Below are 20178 nucleotides of genomic sequence, written 5' to 3' on the forward strand. Positions count from 1 at the left end.
CAACTCAGGGCTGGTGCTATCTCCATTCAGTGAGGGTGGGACCTCACTCTTGCTACATAGCAACTCCGACACGATTTGGGGCACTCCGGAAAATCCACACGGATACACCCCACGCAGCACTTACCTGAGCATTGAATTCTGGAACTTGCAGTTCCCACAAACAGCGAGTAGTGAACGGACACTCAACGTTGGGGTGGGACAGATTCCATCCAATGGGACAGTGGCGCCTTTGAAAAGCGGGTGTACAAGTTTCCTGAACATCTTTTGGCATCTGAGAAAGGTTGTTCAGACCGAAATGCAGGTCCCGCCCTCACTGAAGGGCGATAGCACCCTCCCTGAGTTCGGAGTTTGAGGTGGGAGTCGGGTTGATGAATATATATATGGCTTTTGTTATTTTACAGCTCGAGCAAGGACAGCACTGTACTAGTCCTATGCTTAAAGACTTTGCTGTTTAAATGGCAAAAGACTTTGTCATTTTCTATCTCGGTGTGGATAGCACTGTGCTAATACTATGCTTAAAAACTTTGATAGAAAAAAAGACATTTGAGGTGAGCAGATCTAGAGTGTCGCTGGTGTTGAGAGTGCTCTAACAGGAGCTGCTTTCCACCTAAACTGAGAACTACCCAGAGTTCTCTCCTTCTCTTTTTGCATAATTTATGCGTCACTCTATGCCTGAAAGGGTTTTGTTTTGACTTAATACTGGGTGCTCCCTTGTGTCTGGACAAAGCGATACCTCTCTGAAGAGCTCTAATTAGAGCGAAACACTGTGTCAGGGGTTGCTTTTATTCATTTCAGGTTGGCTTGCGTTGGTATTTTACCAATTCAAAGCTGTAATATTGTGCCTGGAGTGATAAATGGCTTTTGTTATTTTACAGCTCGGCAAGGACAGCACTGTACTAGTCCTATGCTTAAAGACTTTGCTGTTTAAATGGCAAAAGACTTTGTCATTTTCTATCTCGGCATGGATAGCACTGTGCTAATCCTATGCTTAAAAACTTTGATAGAAAAAAAGACATTTGAGGTGAGCAGATCTAGAGTGTCGCTGGTGTTGAGAGTGCTCTAACAGGAGCTGCTTTCCACCTAAACTGAGAACCACCCAGAGTTCTCTCCTTCTTTTTTGCATATATATATATATATGTGCGCAAACTCCTGACAACGCCACTGCAGCTCAAGCGCAAGAACCGGAACAGCGAGGCAAGCAGGAGACGGACCACAGCTGAAGATTCACAGGTCTTTTATTGCAGGAAAGGTGTGGGGCAAGAGGGCAAGACGCGTTTCGGGCTTACAAAGCCCTTGTTCACATCATATATATATATATACACATTCATTTCATTAAGTTATGCTTCATATGTATACAGGGCACTGAATAGTTTTATATAGGTATTATAAGCGACTATAAGTTATTTGATTAGATGCTTTTAGATCTCTGTTTATTTATCTATCACAATATGCAAATATGTTCTTCACAATTGTATCTATAAGTACTTCACTACTGAAATATTGATGGAACAATTAAAAAAAACTACTATATATATATATATATATATATATATATATATATATATATATATATATATATATATATTAACACAAATAAATTTGCTTTAACGCACAGCAGCACCTGAAAGTCTGAATTTCTATCTATCCATACTTGAAAAAAGAAAGAAAGAAAAAAAATAACTTCAACTCCCTCCAATGCACTACTCTATGTCTCATCCTATACCTCTCTCAATTTATCCTCTACCGCCACTCTCTGACTCACCCCAAGCCTCAGTCTCCTACTATGGTCTCCAAAATAACACTTCCTAGATGCTTTCCTGCAGTATCCTTCATTTGACTTATCCCAAACCTCATTTTACTACTGTGATCTCCTAAATAACCCTTTCTATACTTTTCCCTCCTTTAACGCATCCCAAACCTCATCTAACTAATATGGTCTCCCAAATAGCTTTATCTAGTCTCTTGCCGCCACTATTCCTCCTTTATCCTATTCAGTCAAACTAACAGAGTTGTATGTCTACTGCTCAAATTAACAACTTATATTTCCCTATACTGATCCACCACTAATACTTAGGATTAAGAAGTAGCATGCTACTCGCCGACAACCACTTCAAAATCTCATCTGGGGTAGTAAGCGCTATATAAATACAATACAATATAAGCCTTTTTTCTAGAAAATACAATACAATATAAGCCTTCTAGAAAAAATCTGTTTTATCGTGCAATTCCCCACTCAGTCTCCAATTTATGACTGTGGATCACTAAAGCTAGAAGACATGGAAATATAGTTATGATCTGAAATCAAAACGGGTTTAATGCTCATTGTTAGATAGGGAGGTGACCACCGTCCATCAGAATGTATCAGTATTAGAGTACCTTTGATGCAAGATGTGAAAACGTGGATGAAACATACTCCTGAGTATGTGGGCTAGGTTATCTACCCATATTGTAAGTTCATATGTTTCTTATGCAAAATAGATATTTGACATTTTCAGTTTGATGCCTGTCCAGAATCCGATCCATAGGTAAATAAATCTCCACCTACTATCAATCTAGCTTCTGAGGGTAGCACAGTTAGTTTATTTTCCGGATTGGCCTAGACTGACAGACAGTCTTTGATGAGGCATACATTTCATAACATACACATGTTCATCATCATTCTCTAGTGTAGCCCGTATCAAAATTAGCTTTGATCGCCTAGAGCAGTATTTCCCGAACCGTGGGTCATGAGCTCATTTTTGGTGGGTTGGAAAGTGTAAGAAATAACAATGTAAGAGATGCCTTTAAATTCTACAGTTACATTGTCAAATTTGCTGCACTTCTAAGACAGAGGTCACATGTCAGGCTATTTTTCTGACAAATTGCTCCGTTTTTAAAATGCAAAAAGAACAATTGATGGACAGAATGCAGAACAATGTCATACATTCACTCCAGTACAGAAATCTGGGACTAAAACCATTGTTTTATTTGCTCACCATGCCATTCCAGTTTGGACCCAGCCATATGCAATTCAGTCTTAACACTGTGCCCAATGGGAACAGTCCAGCCCGAACTGCAAGGCCAGCTCCTCCCTGGACTGAAAACAAGCATCCTAGGACCGGTTTCGGGCTTTCAACCCTCATCAGCCACGATAGCTTGACTCAAGTGGCATGGAGAGCACGTGACCCATGTCTGGGCATTGCCGTCCCACTCGGGTGGCAAATGCAAAAAGAACAATTAATGGATAGAATGCAGAACAATGTCATACATTCATCCCAGTACTGAGATCTGGGCATAAATCCATTGTTTTGTTGCTCACCATGCCATTCCAGTTTGGACCCAGCCGTATGCAAATCAGTCTTGACCCTGTGCCCAATGGGAACAGTCCAGCCAGGATAGCTTGACTCCAGTGGCATGGAGAGCACGGGACCCACGTCTGGGCATACCCGTCCCACTCGGGGTGACAAATGCACAAAGAATAATTGATGGACAGAATGCAGAACAATGTCATACATTCACCCCAGTACAGAGATCTGGGCCTAAATCCATTGTTTTTTTTGCTTACCATGCCATTCCCGTTTGGACCCAGCCATATGCAAATCAGTGCCCAATGGGAACAGTCCAGGTCCTCCCTGGAATGGAAACAAGCATCCTAGGACTGGTTTTGGGCTTTCAGCCCTCATCAGCCAGGATAGCTTGACGCCAGCAACCGGTCCCAGGATGCTTGTTTCAGGTCCAGGAGGACCTGGCTTGGCAGTTCGGTCTGGACTGTTTCCATGAGGCACAGGGTCAAGACTGATGTGCATATGGCTGGGTCTAAACTGAGGTGCCATGGTGAGCTAAAGAAAGATGGATTTAGCCCAGATCTCTTGACTGGGGGTGAATGTATGATTTATTCAGCATTCGGTCCATCAATTGTTTGTGTCTCACGTTTTTAACATGGGGATTGCTGTTTACAAACTTCTCTCACTTAGCAGTCAGAGAAACAAAAGTATAGCAAATTATGTGACAATCTTTCTGCGGTACCGAGAGTGTTAAAGAAAAGGGTGTACAGTTTAATTTGTTTGTAACACAAAACAAAATGTAAATACCTGCAAATTAACTTTACACATTAAGCATTTAGGAAAGCAAAAATAAAGCAATTTGTTTTGGTATTTGTGAAGTGTGATGAAAACAAGGATTTTAACAGAATAGAAACAAATCAAGACACTTACTTGATGATGCATAGATGATAACTATTTACAGAAACCGGATTTCCCCATATTATCATTTGTGTGCAATATTGTTTTATTAGTAAAACTGTGTGTCATGCAAATTTCATGGCCATTTCAATAGAAAATGTGCAGTGTGTAAATGACAGTGTGCTACCACATGATGCTTTAGTTACATTAAAAAATCACCCAACTCATCCATCAAGGCTAGGTGTGTCGCAAATGTTTGTCGTTCTTAAAACTAGGTTCCGATTCGAAAACGTTTGGAAAGCACTGGCCTAGACATTATTCTTAGAAATCCATTTTTCCTTAGAATATATAATATTTTCCAGTCAATTGTCCCTCATCTCTATAACTTCTCTATGTGATAATATGGTTTCCTTCAGCATCGCAATGTTACCTTTCTTTCTCCCACAGTAGTCAAGTATAGTCCTTCTTTTTATAGGGTGATGTGGGTGGGGTGCATTCCTCCAAGTAAAACAAATATTATACAGTCATTTCAATCATCAGGCACAACAAAGGTTAGACTCCCTCCTAAATACCTACAGAAGAATTAGGAAGGTCTGTTAGGGGCAAACAAAATCCTTCTACAATTGATGTACCTTTACAGGGTTGAAGGTATGGTAGTGAGTGCCTATTGTTTCAGCTCTAGGTCCTGCAGCATTAGGAAGTGGAGTAAAGGCGTGTCCTAACTTTACTACTCCTAAATGCCTTTTGTGAATACCGAAAGTCGTAAAGTTAGGATTTTGTCTCGGTTTAGGAGTAGTAAAGTTAGGAATCCTAACTTTACTACCCCTAAATACCTTTTGTGAATGCCAAAAGTCGTAAAGTTAGGATTGTGTCTCAGATTACCTTTGTGAATCGAGCCCATTGAAAATAAATCAAAAAGGGGACGGGGGGCAATGGAGGACTGGGAGCAATTCAGCACTGTTGAGGAGCTGTGGTGAGTACAGAGGACTAAAAAGACAAAGGAGTTGAAGAGAGAGGGAGGTATAAAAAAAAGCTGGGAGTGGGCAGGGGTGGAGGAAACAATGGAAAATGGGTGAGAGGGCAGCACAGAGAGTGTTGTGGGCAGGGATGTGAAGATGGAAGTAGCACATAGCAGAGAAGGGTAAAGAGCAAGAAAATACATGCAGTCACATGGATTGCTGAAAACAAATGAAAAAGTAGTACGCTGAATGTAAGTAAGAAAAGGAAATATAAAAGTTATCCAATTCAGAAAGAGTGTAAGAAAGCTATGCTCCAATGGAGGAAGAAACACAAGACGAAGAAGGAAAAACACTGAGGGCCTCATTACAATGCCGGTCGGACGAGCATCTGACCGGCATTGTAGCTGAAACGGGACCGCCCGACATGGAGTCGGTGGTCCTGCTAGCATGATTAGGGTGGGACCGCCTTTACAGCGGTCCGAAAGTGTATTGTTCCTATTGCGGATTGTGCTGTGCCGACAGCATAAGCTGCAATAGGAAAAATACACCTTTGAAACATCCATGCATGGATGTTTAGGGGGGCACTACAGGTGCACTCCAAGGCCCATAGTTGAGGGTCACCGGGGAAAAACCCTTTCCACCAGCTTTTTCATGGGGCAAAACTGAAAGGCTGTCAGAAAAGTGCATTGTAATCCCCACGGCGCCGCCTGAGGAGGCATGCCTTCATTTTGGGGATTAAGATCTGCCCGCTGCCACGATGGGCTCCTTGAGCCTGTCGAATTCAAAGCGGATACCCCCACAGGCATCGGTCGGACCGCCTGTATCGTAATATGGCAGTCATACCGATGCCTCTGATGTCAGGTAGACCACCCGACATCGTAATGAGCCCCTGAATGTTAAGGAAAGTGAGTCATAGTAGAGAGATGGTTACTAAAATGGTCTACCTGAGAGTTTCATCAGAAGCTCCGAAGCTGCCTTGACTGAAATGTCCTGTGTCAGCAAACTTGTCTTGACTTCCTTTGGCTGGTGTTTGATCTCAGGTTTGCTTGAAGACGAGGCCTCTGGTCTCGGAGGGAATATGTAGCTGGGTGGACGCGCAGGCGAGCTTGCATCTTCCTCATCTCTAGGTTCTTCTTTCACTTGAAATGTAAGCGTAAAGGGCTCTTTCTGATTTGCAGCTGTCGAGAAAATGAGAAGCAGTTAATGAAACAGATCTCTAAGGTCTAATCATTTATCATACTCAAGTAAACAAAGTCCCACAGAGAGACTAAATGTTATACATGGCAGAGAAAGCGCAGTGCCAGAAACCATTACAACAGCTAGCTACTCTTGTAGTTTTTTATGAGTCAGTTTTCAATACACCTAAAATGTTCAAGAAATAGCATGGATTCTCTGAGGCATATTGGACCTTTCAGTGTTATTTAAAAGACCTAGTTCTGCAAAATCAAATGCAATGACATTAGTTATTTTTTGTACAGTTCTGGCATATGACGCCCTCTAGGCTAGAAGCATGTATTCAGTATAATACAGTCCTCTACTACCAAGCTGTAATTTAAGTAAAGAGCCTCACTGTAAGAAACTGGGTTATCAGTTTGAGAGGGGTGAGAGCCCCACTCAAGTAATGACCATAATCATTCTTAGGGTGAATCAAAAATGCCACTAAAGACATCTTGACACATAAGGAGCCAGCCTTAACTTAGAGACAATGTGTAAACTTTTTATGCAGCACACAAACAGTAATAAAGTTCAAATGCAACTAAAGAAAAATCTGAAATCAATTTAGAAAAATAGAGTTAATTTTAATAAATAAAATTACACTTAAATGACAAAAATCCAATCAGTAGAACTGGAGATATGATTTTTAATGTTTGAGTTGAAAGCAGTGCCAAAAAGCTCAAAGTGCCATTCATGGTTATCTGGTTGCTCTGGACCACGTCAAAGTCACAAGTTCAGGCTGACAGTGAGCGGGTTGATTACAGGGATCAGATTTATCCCAGTAAAGAGTTTACCTTCTCCCAGCTCAAGTCCACATGAAGAGCTTCAGCTGAAACTTACTTTGGTGGGGGGTGCGAGGAGATCATTGTTGGCATGAGGAGCATGTCACCATCAGAACTTCTCGTTGGAGCGGAGTCAAGCCATCGGTGCTGATGCGGGGAGCCCACTTGTTGTGAAGCGCCCCAAACATATAGATTTTCACCTGTAGTTGCAGTTTTGAGTAGGAGGAATACACTCTGATGTCAGTCAAGAGACCTGGACCTGCAGGGCACCTCTTGGGGATCAAGACTCAGTCCAGCAGAGGCCAGAACCAGGAATCAGGCAGGTGTTGTTGGTGCTGGTCAGCTGGGCAGTTGCAGGGAAGGACTGTGGGAGCTTATTGTATGCTTGTGGCTCAAACTGGAGGTCAGCAAACTGAGTCACTTCTGGGGATGCTGGGTTCAAGGCAAGCGGGCCCACCATCATTGAACTAGTGACCTCCCGGTTAGACTACTGCAATGCATTATACCTCAATGCCAGTATAGGCTCTCTGAATAAGCATCAGGTGGTGCAAAACTCTGCGGCGAGACTTATTCTTAACATCCCTAAACACCAGTCCACCAGGAAAGGAGTCTGTTCCTTGCATTGGCTTCCAATTAGGAAGCGCATCACCTTCAAGGCTCTGAACTTGGTGCACAAAGCTATGCATTGCATAGGCTCATCACATCTCAAAACATTGTTCCAATGGGACACTCCTGGCAGAGCCTTGAGATGCTCCACTCAGAAAAAACGTGTCTCTCCCAGATTTCGTAGGTCCAAATGGGGTTGCCCCCTTCTATCACCACGGCGGATTCACTCCTGACTTTCAGGAAGCTCTTAAAGAACTGTCTCTTTGCCTCTTAGCTGGCAGGTGCTAGTCTCTCTTCCGTCTCGCCCAGCGCCATGACACTTTGGTTTTTGTGCGCTTTATAAATATTTATCCTATCCTATCTCATCTTCAGACAGCAGGGTAGTCCTTCGTTTGAACCTTCCACAGGTCCCAGAGTGCTCTGATATGTTCTGAGACTGCCAGATCAGGAGAGGAAGACCCTGTCCCACACCCAAGGCCATTTTGTCCCCATGTATGGAAGGAATACACCTCACACCACAGGAGAGACATTACAGTCCAGTGACCCTGGACGATGGCAGAAAGGCAAATATATTTTAAGCAGAAAAATGTCAACTATTTAAAAGTAGCATTTTCAGAATAGTACCTCAAAATCCTACTTTACCATTAAAGGGGGTTTTAAATTATAATTCAAATGAGTGGAAGATGTATTTCTCTATCTGTTTCCAAACTGAAGTTAATAATTATTAAGCGTAATAAGGCAAATCTGTGTTAGTCTATAAGAGAGATCTCCATGCTACAGTGAAAATTACTTTACAGGTTTTTCACTGCTAGGAAATATAAAACATAAATACACATGTCCTACTTTTTAAATAACATACTCCCTGCCCTATTAGGGCCTGCCTTAGGGTGACATATATTTGTTAAAAAGGAAGGTTTAGGCTAGGCAAAAGGTTTATTTTGCCAGGTAGGCATGGTAGTTATAAGGTGCAGTGGCTGGCCTGGGACATGTTTTATAAATTATAAAACATGTCCCAGGCCAGCCGTTTTTACGGATTTTTACATATAAATACAGACGGAAAACACGTTTTCCTTTATCTGTATTTATATAAAAAACGGGGAAAATACTAGTGGGTTAAGAGGTGTTAGCCTGGGCTGAGACAGCTTCCCGGGCACACACAGAGCTGCCAGCCGCACCCGAGTACTTCACAGGTCTACAAAAGACCATTTACTTGTTGATGAGTCCTTGTTGTTCTTTCACCCCATCCTAGAGGCCCTGCCAGAGTCAGAATAGGAGCCTCCATTCACACGATTGTTGCGCACCTGCTTTCCGAGTGGGTCGGCGAGTCAGTTTGAGACTGATCAAATGCAGCTCGCTCCGGGGAGTGTCTTGGAGGGAGGGAATTAAACCCTGGGGCACTATGAACACCCTGATGGTTGCGGCGTGGAAAGCCTGAGACCACTGCGGTGAAGGATAAAGACTTGGGGGGAATACAGTAACATGCTTGGACAGTGTCTGAAACTCGCATGACTAGAACATGGCAGGGAGCCCGATAACTCTATTAACCACCATATAACACCTGCAGCCTCTGCTTTAAATGGGCAGGAGGTACTCTCGGGTATTGAGAACCTACAGTTCTTTTATTTTCAAGGCAGAGTAATGAACGCCTTTGCTTTGAAGCTGTCAAAATCCGCCTGGCAGGGAGAACAACAACCCGAATACCGCGCTCCTAGCGCATCGGAACGACTGTGGACTACGTTTCCCGTCATGCTGAGGGGCAGTCACGTAATGAACGCACGGTGCGTGCGCATCGCGTAATCAAAAGGAGCCCCGGGAAACCTGGCTTTGCCGATAATTCCTTTAGCAGCCTGGAGGACGGTTTGTGTTCGAGGAGTAGCAGTAAGAAAGCGGATCTTACCCGCGATTGTCCTGTTTAACGCTGCACGAAGTGTTGAATTCAGTGTGTACCACGCTATTGGCGTGGAGTCTTGTTGCCATTTCGGTTTCCTCTCGGCTGAGGGGGAAGTAAAGGCAAATCTCTTTTGCTTGCTGCACGCTGTGTTAACAACATACGAGCCACGCTGTGAACGTGGCGACCTGTTGGATTATTGAGTTCCACTCGGCTGAGAGGGAAAACAAACATTCCGAGTGCGAGTAACTTTGAAACATATTCAGAGAACCGAGGCTCTGACCCCGGTGGACCAGTCTGAATAATTGTTACTTGGTGCTTCTGAGTTCAGGGTGTGTTATTTGAACACCCATAATCAAAGACTCGCCATATTGTGAAACGGAGCAGAGAACCCTTTTCCGTTTCTGTTGTTATATTATATGCTTTTCCTACCACAACATTTGTTTATCATTTTCCCAACTTAGTAGACACAAGAGGGGTACTATTTCAGAGGGATTAATCTCACCCATTGAGGAATGTTTCTTACTTGTTTTAGGTAGGTGTGTCAATCCTCCATGTACATAGCGTAGCCCTCATAAGTTAGGGCTTTCATGAGACGTGTCTTTATTTGTCGTTTTACAGCTGGGTAGAGTGCCTGGTACCTCCTCACTTCGTGTCTTCCAAAGAAACAGTCACTTGTATTTTCCTTTACAGGTACGAGTGTGATTTACTGTGCAGTTCTCCTTTGAGTTAAAGGGACTAAGAGAAGTGGGTGAGTTAGAATCGCACGCTCGGGAGGGTTTTTCTAAACGAGTTGTTCTTTGTCATTTCAGGTCTCCCTCCCTGCTGTCCCCTTCCTTTCCCTCCCCGGCTGGACACCCTTAGCAGTCTGTTTTATCAGATTCCGACTCTGAGGCAGTTCATAGGGGAGGTTATAGGCCTAGCAACACAGCCCCGAAGAGGCCAGAAAGCAGAGCATGACAGAAGCAATACTTTATAAATGGGAGAGTTGTTTCTTTGCTCCGGTCAGGTACTCTGGAATGGTAGTATCTGTACTTTTTAATTTCCAGTTCAAGCACTTTCTGTAGCAGAGATGTCCCGTTTACCATGTGAGTGAGTATGCCCTTGGTTTTCTACAGATTTGCTTCTACTAACCTTTTTCAGTTTTTTCTTTGTTGCGACAGTTTTTCTGTCCTACTACTTCAAGCACTCACTTAAAAAAACAAGCATTTGCAATGCAATAGGTCTCGCATTTACTTGGGTTTGTGCTATTGGCATTGTAAATGACAATGCCTTTTTTATGTTTTGGTTTTTAAAACAGATAAATAAAAGGCATTGTCATTTACAATGCCAATAGCTTAAACTAGTGTAAATGCGAGACCTATTGCATTGCAAATGCTTGTTCTCTTCTGCACACACAAAACATCAATCCTCAAAGTGATGGCCAAGGACAGCTTTAGCACTGGTGGGGCACAATTGGGTTGCAGCTGAAGACAGTGTGAGTTTCTCTCAGTGGGGCAGTATGGTGTTCAGTGGGGGAGAAGATGTGGCACTCTGCCGAGGACAGAAACTGCAAGGCTCTGAGATAAATGGCTTGTCATAGCACTTTTAAGCATATTTGGGACATTCTGCAAATGGCAATGTTTTCCGATGAATGTATAGTGTTGAGCAATAACAACCGAGCGCACGTGTGCAGTGTCACCTTAAATAAATGTGGAAAAATACTAGCTGTACCCTCGTATTTTGCTTGTGGCAAAAATAAATGTGAATAAATACAGACGGAAATGGCAAAAAAAAAAATACCATAAAACCGGGAGCCCTATTTATAATGCTACTTTAATAGATGGCACGCTGAGTGCTACTGCCCACTAGTAGCACTTAATTTACAGGCCCTGGGTACAGGCAGTACCATTTAATAGGCACTTACAAGTACAATACATATATCATTTACTGTGACTTTCTAAGTAAAAGTGTAAATAAGATGTATATCAATCTTGCCATGTTTAAGGGAGGGAGCTCAAGCACCTTACCACCAGTGCACAGAGTCCTAAAGCGAAAAAAACATGTTAGCAAAAATAGGGGAGTGAATGTGAAAGGTCTGAGGGAGTACCATGTCAGGCCTAACACTCACTATACCACATATTGTGACAGACTTGTCTCTCAGTTTATCCTACTGTAGGTTACATTACTAAGAGGACCTGAACATAGGGTTTAAATGTACACTATGTGATCAATAAAAAGTGAATGCAGGCCTGTTAAAAAAAAGTATTTCTCAGCCTACCTGCTGGCACTAGATGTGGTTCAATCAGCACCATGCGTAGAAGGGCTAGAAATGCTATTTGGACTGGAGTATGCTTCTATTACTTATGGTAAAGATCATCACTTCAATTCAGCAATCCTTGGTTCAGCATTTACTTAATTTCAGGTTGCAACCGTACAGTAGGGTCCTGCTTCGGCCTCCTTCTAAATCAAAACCACCCCACACCAGGAGGTTTAATTGTCACACTTGAGTTATTCTTAAATAAGAATAGTGAAATCACTCTGAGTTATCGATTACAAGGTCCTAGTCTAAAAACCTTTTGTCTCCAGATGATCTGCTTGAAAGCTGTCATAGGAATTGAAGTTAGACCAAATACCAAATGCAGCTATGAGCAGGACTTTGCTTACCTTGACTAAGGAAGCAGCTATGCCTCTCTCTTATTCTGACCGAGCAACTCCACATGAGTCAGAGCCCATGCCAAAGATGTAGCCGTCGTAAGGCAACAATTAAGTAATGAAAAACAGTTTGACCTCTTTCTCTGCAACATAAAAATTGACAAAAAATTACGAATTTGATCTAGTCTGAAGAAAAAGAAGGTGGCAAATTAGTCTCCTGATTAATACGAACAGTCCATGTCACATTAACAATGAAAGCCGGCCTACCTAATGACTGACCTACTTATTAAGACACACGTGTAAATAGGCTCTGAAATAACGGAGTCCAGTTTATTTGATGCATAATAGGGTTGACGAAGAATAGAAAAATACATTCACTAGTTCAGTCGAGGAAAGAGGGAATCTTGGAAGTAGTGGAGAAAAAAAGATCCTTTATGTGGTAAGATACCTTCACTGAGGATAGGAAAGGCGGATTTCTCTGAGGAGGCATTCTGCCAAACTCTCAGGGTAAACAAATCAACACAGGATACCTGGAATGCTCCTATTATGGACCACTGTAATCAGTGGTGTAACGAATCTTGAGGGCCCCCCTTGCAGGGTGGGTGGAGGGGCCCCCTTCGGATCAATATAGAGCTCTCTGGCCGAAGTGTGTACTGAGGGGGCCCCCCGCACCGCTGGGGCTGTGGGGGCCTGTGTTACGCGCCTGACTGTAATATGAAATAAGACAGTTAATGCCATGTCAAATTTCTCCTGAAGCTAATGAAGCACTGTGAATGCCTTGCAGTCCTATGAATGGGACCTCCTTGTGTGAAACCATGTCTGACTTGAGGAGCAGTGACTACCACAGGATCTAAAGATTGAGCTGAGTATCAGTGGGAGCCTTGAACAGAGGTAGCTAGGTCAGGAGAAAGACTACTTATCTACTCTGTTGACATCCATGCCGATAGATGTAAATCCTTAAATTTCTACAAGGCGAGGAGAGAAAACGTAAATGGACTGTGATCCATTTGGAGCATCCAATCTAGAGCCAAGGACAGCTTGTAGAAACAGGGAACCCATTTTATCCTCAGCGAGCTAAAAAAAACTACCACAGCCTAAGCGGCAATGTTCCTCTAATTATGACCCAAACTGCCTGGAAATGAGGGGAAATAGCATAGCATATAGGAGCGGGCAGCCCCATTCCAACTCTTCTAATAGAAATGGGAAGAAGTGAGGGAGTAACACATTCTGCTGACTGGCATAGACGTCCCAGTGGGAGAGACAGAATTACGGGGATGAAGGAAAGATGCTGCCTACCCTCTCTGATGTGAAAGGGGGAGATGGACATCAAGTGGACCTTCGTTGAGAATGATCCCTCTCAAAAAGTCAAACCAGCCATAGACGCTAAGTGGAGGGAAGTGTGTCACTGCTTTCAGTCCACAGTGCCATTGCACAATCTTGGCGACAGTGCCACCTACAATGAAGAGGGAAGGACATTAATGAGCACTCTCAACATCAGGACCCTCCTATTGTGGCTCACAGAAAATAACACTTGAGGATGCACCAACTGGGGGCACTTATTTAGAGGGTTTGCGGGCAACCTTAGATGTAAGTCACCGCCATCAATGCCCTGTTTTTTGCTTATGGACTAACCAAGCTTAGCCAGGGCTTCTTCATGATCACTTGTGCATGACAGGGGTAAGATTGCGCTTTCATTGCGGATTTGTCATGTGGGCTGGCACACCCACCAGGGGTCAGGCTAAGTCCCGCAGCCCACTTATCACACTGCTCTGAACCACATTTTTCTCCAAGCATAATCGATCCCGATATAATTCCACTCTTTCTCTCATGATTCACTGATTGCTGCACAAAAGATATATGTTGTTTAAAATGGCAGTGCATGGACTGAGCAGGGAAGAAACAGTGTGAGCAAATTTGTAAACCCGTTGAAAAAGGCAACCAGGGACAGAAAAAACGGGACACTGAGAAAGCGAAAGGCACTATTAAAGAAGGGGAGCAACTAAATTAGCAGTAACACGACTGGCAGTGTGAGGTACCAATAACAGTGTGAGGAGATGTTTGAGATGGTGAGAAGCATCTTTGGGATAAACGCAGCTGCGTAGATATTCGCATAATTGGCATACTAATATCAAATAAAAGAATACCGCTTGGGTTTGAATTTTGGTTGGCAATGAAGTTTTTTTCAATCCTGAAAAAGACCGACGCATCCATCAAGTCAACATTAATATCCATATACTGTATGCAAAAGGGAGAGAAATACAGACACATCACCCACCCCCCAGTGACTTTCGAACGTGTTGCTAGGTAACCGGGTTTACAAGTCAGGTTTCAGGACCTTTAGTAAGTCACCATGAAATGACTGGGCCTTTTGCATAAATTGAGAGCATATTTGAGTCTATTCTCCAAAGCCGCTGGATCGCTTTTCAGAACAATGCTAGCACAAACCCCGTGCACAGGGCTCTGAGATTCGGCTGCATGAAATTATACGTGTTTAAATGTGCTTCTATTGCATGCTCTGCTCTGTACATAGAGGCGAGTGATGACCTCCGTTCACAACACACTCTTGCCCAATTGCACAACCTTATCTCTGCAACTGGACAAGCCATTTTACCTTTTTAAATAGAAAAAGAAAAATAGGGGGTATTCCTTCAACATGTTTTTAAAAAAAATATTTATATATATATGCCCACATGTATAAGCGTATATACACACACACACACACACATATTTATATGTATATCTTTTTTTATAATAAATTAGATTTTAAACCCAGTATATCTCTTTATCCACTACTTGTTGCTACAGAATTTACCTATGTGTCAAACAAAGTAAGATTTGCTGAACCAGTCAGGAAGTAAGGAAAATATCATCATAGCCCTCTATCAAGCCATCATAACCAGCTGGTCCAGCTCAGCAAGGCGCTGATTATGAGTCAGGTGAAGCAGAATTTATGTAAGGAATTCCACTCTGCCAAATAGCGACTGACGTGCTTTAACCTTGCAAACACAAGGAGATAATGGATGGAGCGATGAAACTTTTCAGACAATTACCCCGAGTCACAGATCTGAACTGAATCCATCATCTTTCTTTAGCTCACTTCACCACCCCAGTTCAGACCCTAGCCATATGCAAATCAGTCTAGACCCTGTCGCTCATGGGAACAGTCCAGTCCGAACTGCCAAGCCAGGTCCTCCCTGGACTGGAAACAAGCATCCTGTGACTGCTTACAGGGTAACACCAGGTTTAACCTTGGGCTGTAACAGCGTCAATGCTGTGCAGCACGGCCCTGCCCAACCTCCTTCTACAACCTGCCATGAGACTCCTCCCCTTTCTTCCTGACCTTCCTTCTTCTCCCTTGCCTCACATCTGCCCCACTGCACACATTTATCACCTGCTCTGAATATGGTAATTGAGTGCATGAAACTCCTTGGAATCCCTTAGAATATGTGAAATTATACTCAGTAATTCTGGATCTGCATAGTTGTCCTTCATTCTGGTACTCACAAATTCAGAGTTTACACATCGCAACTCGTAATCTGGGTCAAAGAGGGTAAAATAAAAACAACGGAATTAGCCCTGCATTCTGAGGCAGCTGGTAAAACTGGCCATAAATACCCTTGCAGCACGGGAACTGTCTTTCTGTGAGCAATTTGTAGATGAAGGTGTGGTCTCGAGCTCAGAATGGGGACTAATGTGCAGTACAGTACCAAGTCTATCTCACATGTAAAAAGACATTGTATTACACTATGAGCGCTGTTCCAGCCTTGCATAAACCTCCAATGTAGGATGTAGGTGATATATCAATAATCTGATATACCATGTAACGTGCCCAGGGGTTCCCTTACTAGAGGACAAGGGCTTGCTATGCAACCCTAGAGTGCTCTGTTCGAGGGTAGTGTGGTTGAGCAGCCATAGGCTTAACACAAAGGAGCACAAAACATTTGCAAATACCCACAATGATTAATAAAAAACACACACGACTCAAGAAGGAGATCCACACCAATTTATAAAAATACCAAGTACTTTTGTATATGTTTACACATCAGTGAAAAATCATTTAAGTAAGTGTGTTATTAAACATCAATTATTTTCACATGTGGACACATGAGTTCTGGAATGTTATCCTATAGAAGGACGAACAAGTCTTGCAAACAGGTAGAGTACATCAACTTACAGGACCAATCTCCAGGAGTTAAGGTGAGTGGTGGGCAAAATCCAAGGTAGCACCAGCAGTAAACCACCTGGGAAAAGAGGGTGGCCAGGTGCAGTGTGCAAATCAGCCACAGGAGCCCAATATGTTTCAACAGGCATCAGTCACTGTAAAAAAAAGGCTGCAGGCTTTGGCTAGGAAGCCAGTCGGGCTGAACCAGCCAGTGGACTAAGGCCGTGCGATGCTTGGCGATAGGAGGATACCACTGGTCATCTTCTCTAAGGCTCAGGGGTGACGGGTGCAGAGGTGTCCTTAGGTGTCGGGTTTTTAATTACAGGAGCAATCACAGTCAAAGGGGTTGGCGTGCAGAGGGACATCGGGGAGTCGTGTAGGGGTGAAACCATGATGGACCTGAGGGCTGGGGAACCTTGGTGGCACCATTGGCCCACTTCAACTCGTGCCGGGGGAGACGGGTGAAGTGGTTGCTTCAGGTTTTGGCTGTAGCGGAGGCCTTGGAGTCTTCTCTTGTAAAGTTTCTTCAGAACAGGTCTACTGTTCATGGGAGGTCTTGAGTCTTCTTTGAAGGCAGTAAGTCTTCCCAAGTCTCTGGAGTCACAGCTCCATGTCAAGTCAACATTGGTGCCGTTTTCAATAAGGGATGCAGACAGGCCAGAAAGGTTGGTACCAGGTCAGCTGCTTCTTTTCTCTTCTCTGCATTTATGGATCTTCAGGGCCTCTCTCTTCTTAGGTCATCAGGATCTGTTTCTCTGGTGCAAGGGGCTCCCCAAAATACTGAATTTAGGGGCGTTAGGGGAGTGTAGGGTAGTAGCCAATGGGCTACTGACACTTGGGGTCACTACGCCCAGTGTATAACACTTTCTGTGGGAAGTGGGAAGTGGGCATAACCCTGTCCCAGAATTCCTAAGTATGCCATCACCGAGATGGCTGCTTCTGGAAAGTTGTGTCCCCTTACAGTAGCCAACCTTAGGGGTGGCACTAGCTTCGAGGTCGCACACTTGTCTGATTAGCTTATTTTCCCTCCTATCCAGGTGCCAATGGGACTCTGGACAGGGAGGGTGGCTTCCTATCCTATGAAGGGAGCCAGAGTTACATACCAAGGGATGCAGCGTCTTTGAAGCTTACTGGTCCAAGGAGGCTAATCAGCAGGTCATTCTGTGTGAGGGGGTGTTACGCCCTCTTCCCAGACAGGATTTTGTTCTGGGTCTCCTGAGAGCAAAGGCTCTCACCCTAGGAGGTCAGAACAGTGTCTTGGGTGGTAGACTGGAAGAACCAAGTCAGCAAAGATTCCAGAGGCTGGTAGGTTTATGGGGGCACCTCTAAGGCGCCTTCTGGTGCATGTATTGGTAAATCCAACACTGGCATCAAGGTGGGTTTACCAATATGAGATGTTTGATACCATACATCCCTATTTTCAGTGAAGCCAACATGTAGCTGGGGAACTCGTTCTCACCAGTGTCCATCACATGGCTTCCCTGGTCACTTGTACTGGAAGTAATAGGCTTGACCAGCACAGGGGCATATCTGCTCATGCAGGTATGTCTTCACATTTAATATTCAGCACCCTGCATTAGGGCTGTTTGGCCTGCTGTAGGGGTGACTTGCAAATATTACAAGCAGTGGTAGGGGGCATGACACACAAGGATATGTGACATGTCATGTTTTCACTTTTGTCTGCACTAAGCCACGCAGCCTGCAATAGAAGCCTTACATGTGCGTGGTGAGGGGTTCCTTAGGATGGCACAATTTGTGGAACCGCCCTTAGGACCCTCTTTAGTACCTAGGTACCGGGTACCATTTATTAGGGATTTAGAGGGTGCTAAAGATATTGCCAATTCTGTAAACAACTGTAGAGTTTTGGGAAAGAGCTCTGGCACTGGGGACCTGGTTAGCATGAACCCAGTGCACCTTCAGTCGAAATCATATCATGTACCAGGCAAAAAGTGGGGGTGACCATGTCAAAATGGGGCACTTTCCTACTTCCACGTTATAGGAATTTCTGTGGTCCAAAACCTGCGTCCAACAGGAATCAGTGCCTAACTCATAATTTGAGATTGTGCTTAACTTCAGATTTAACTCATAATATAAACAATATAATCAAGATGCACATTTATTTATTTTTTACAAAAAAATTATTGTATCCTGAATGTAAAGTGGCATCATCTCCCTTATCATTCAAAAATCTATTTACTTTGACAAAAATTGAAAAATCTAATCTGTCCCAGCTGCAAAAGGGTTCAAAGGGCTCATGGGCACATACATCAAGGGAAGCATTTGCGATTTCTTAAAGGGAGAGGTGTGGCGCCGCGGCCAGGGCGACTGACGCTGGAATCTGGGGACCACGGTTCGATCCCCATCTCCGGCGGCAGGTTAGCCCAGCACCATGTGACTCTGGGCATTAGCTCGCTTAATCTTCCCGATGGCCCCCAGCGCCTAGAGACCCTTACGGGTGATTGTGCGCTTTACAAATGTGGACTTTACTTTTTAATAGCGATTATTAAGGAATCGCTATTAAGGAATCACAATTGCCTATGCATGTAGGTTTCGCAAAAAAAACTAGCGATTCCTACACATTTCCTATTAGCGAATCGCAAATTGCGATTTGCAAATAGGAAATGCTTTCTCATTCATTCCTTTGGGCGTAGAGGCCCATAGGAATGAATGAGAAACCATTTGCAATTTGCGATTACCAAATAGGCAATCACAAATTGCAAATGCAATTTCAAGGGTGAGAGGGGGCCAAAACGTCACCCTGATGCACCCCCAAAGTTGGCATGTGGGCATGTGTGTGTGCCACTTGGCACTTAGAAAAATGCAATGTTAGGCATTTTTCTAAGGAATTGCAAATTACCATCAACTCGAAGGCGGTGGTAATTTGTGATTCCTTAATGCAAAGTCGCAATCTGAGATTGCTTCTTGCACTTCAAATTACCATCAACTTGAAGGTGATTGTAATTTGTGATTCCTTAAAGCAAAGTCGCGATCTGAGATTGCTTCTTCCATTCGCAAAACAGGTCATCGCTAATTTTGCAATTACCTATGTTGCTAATGACTTTAGGCTAAATGCACCCAAATGGCTAATTGCCGGCCACAAAGGGGCCGATTCTGCGAATCGGCCCACTTGCGACCGTTATTTAGCTTGATGCATGTGCTCCTCAATCTATGATCAGTCAAGTTCCTTTGAATCTCTGAGATCATATCTAACATTGGACTTTTCAAATATTCTGTTATATCAGAGTTTTTTTTATTCTTCTCCTCTCTGATTTTGTAGTATTGACTCTTTAGCTCAAATTTTCTTCAATTAATGATTCAATGGTGATCCTTCAAATAAAAATATAAACCTCTGCTGTTTTACTTGTAGATAGAACTATAAAAAAGATTTAAAAAACAGAACAGAGCTAATTATGTCATGGGATATTTGTGAAAAAGGTGTTATCCAAAGAACCAATCATGAAATATGAGAACAGGAAGAATTTTAGTAGGCGGGGAACTTTTACATTTACAACCACAGAAAAAGGAACATACCTGTATCTAAGATGCTCAAACTGTGCATAAATTTCACCCAATACTCGAAAAAGAGTCAATTTCACAAAATGTGAGACCAAACATTGTGGGATAAAATGCCCATATTGTACTACTAGGGAGCAATTTCGAAAAAAAACTGGGAAGGTAAAATATGAAGTACATTATTCAAATATGAGATATAAAATATGGAATTCTCTATTGCTAAACATTTTGTGAAATTTGATCCCCAGTTGTCAGAAGT

At 43.3% G+C, this 20178-nt stretch overlaps 1 protein-coding gene across 3 annotated transcripts in view; it reads right to left on the minus strand.

Annotated features, from left to right (window-relative positions):
• ZNF827 (zinc finger protein 827) overlaps positions 1-20178 on the minus strand; it is a 635524-nt gene that overhangs the window by 206485 nt on the left and 408861 nt on the right. For all 3 annotated transcript variants that reach the window (XM_078676888.1, XM_078676891.1, XM_078676890.1), the window contains exon 5: positions 6064-6297. In XM_078676888.1, coding sequence (XP_078533014.1) covers positions 6064-6297 — 234 coding nt within the window. The remainder of the gene's footprint in view (positions 1-6063; positions 6298-20178) is intronic.

This window comes from Lissotriton helveticus, chromosome 2_1 (assembly GCF_964261635.1).
Source record: "Lissotriton helveticus chromosome 2_1, aLisHel1.1, whole genome shotgun sequence".
Lineage (NCBI taxonomy): Eukaryota > Metazoa > Chordata > Amphibia > Caudata > Salamandridae > Lissotriton > Lissotriton helveticus.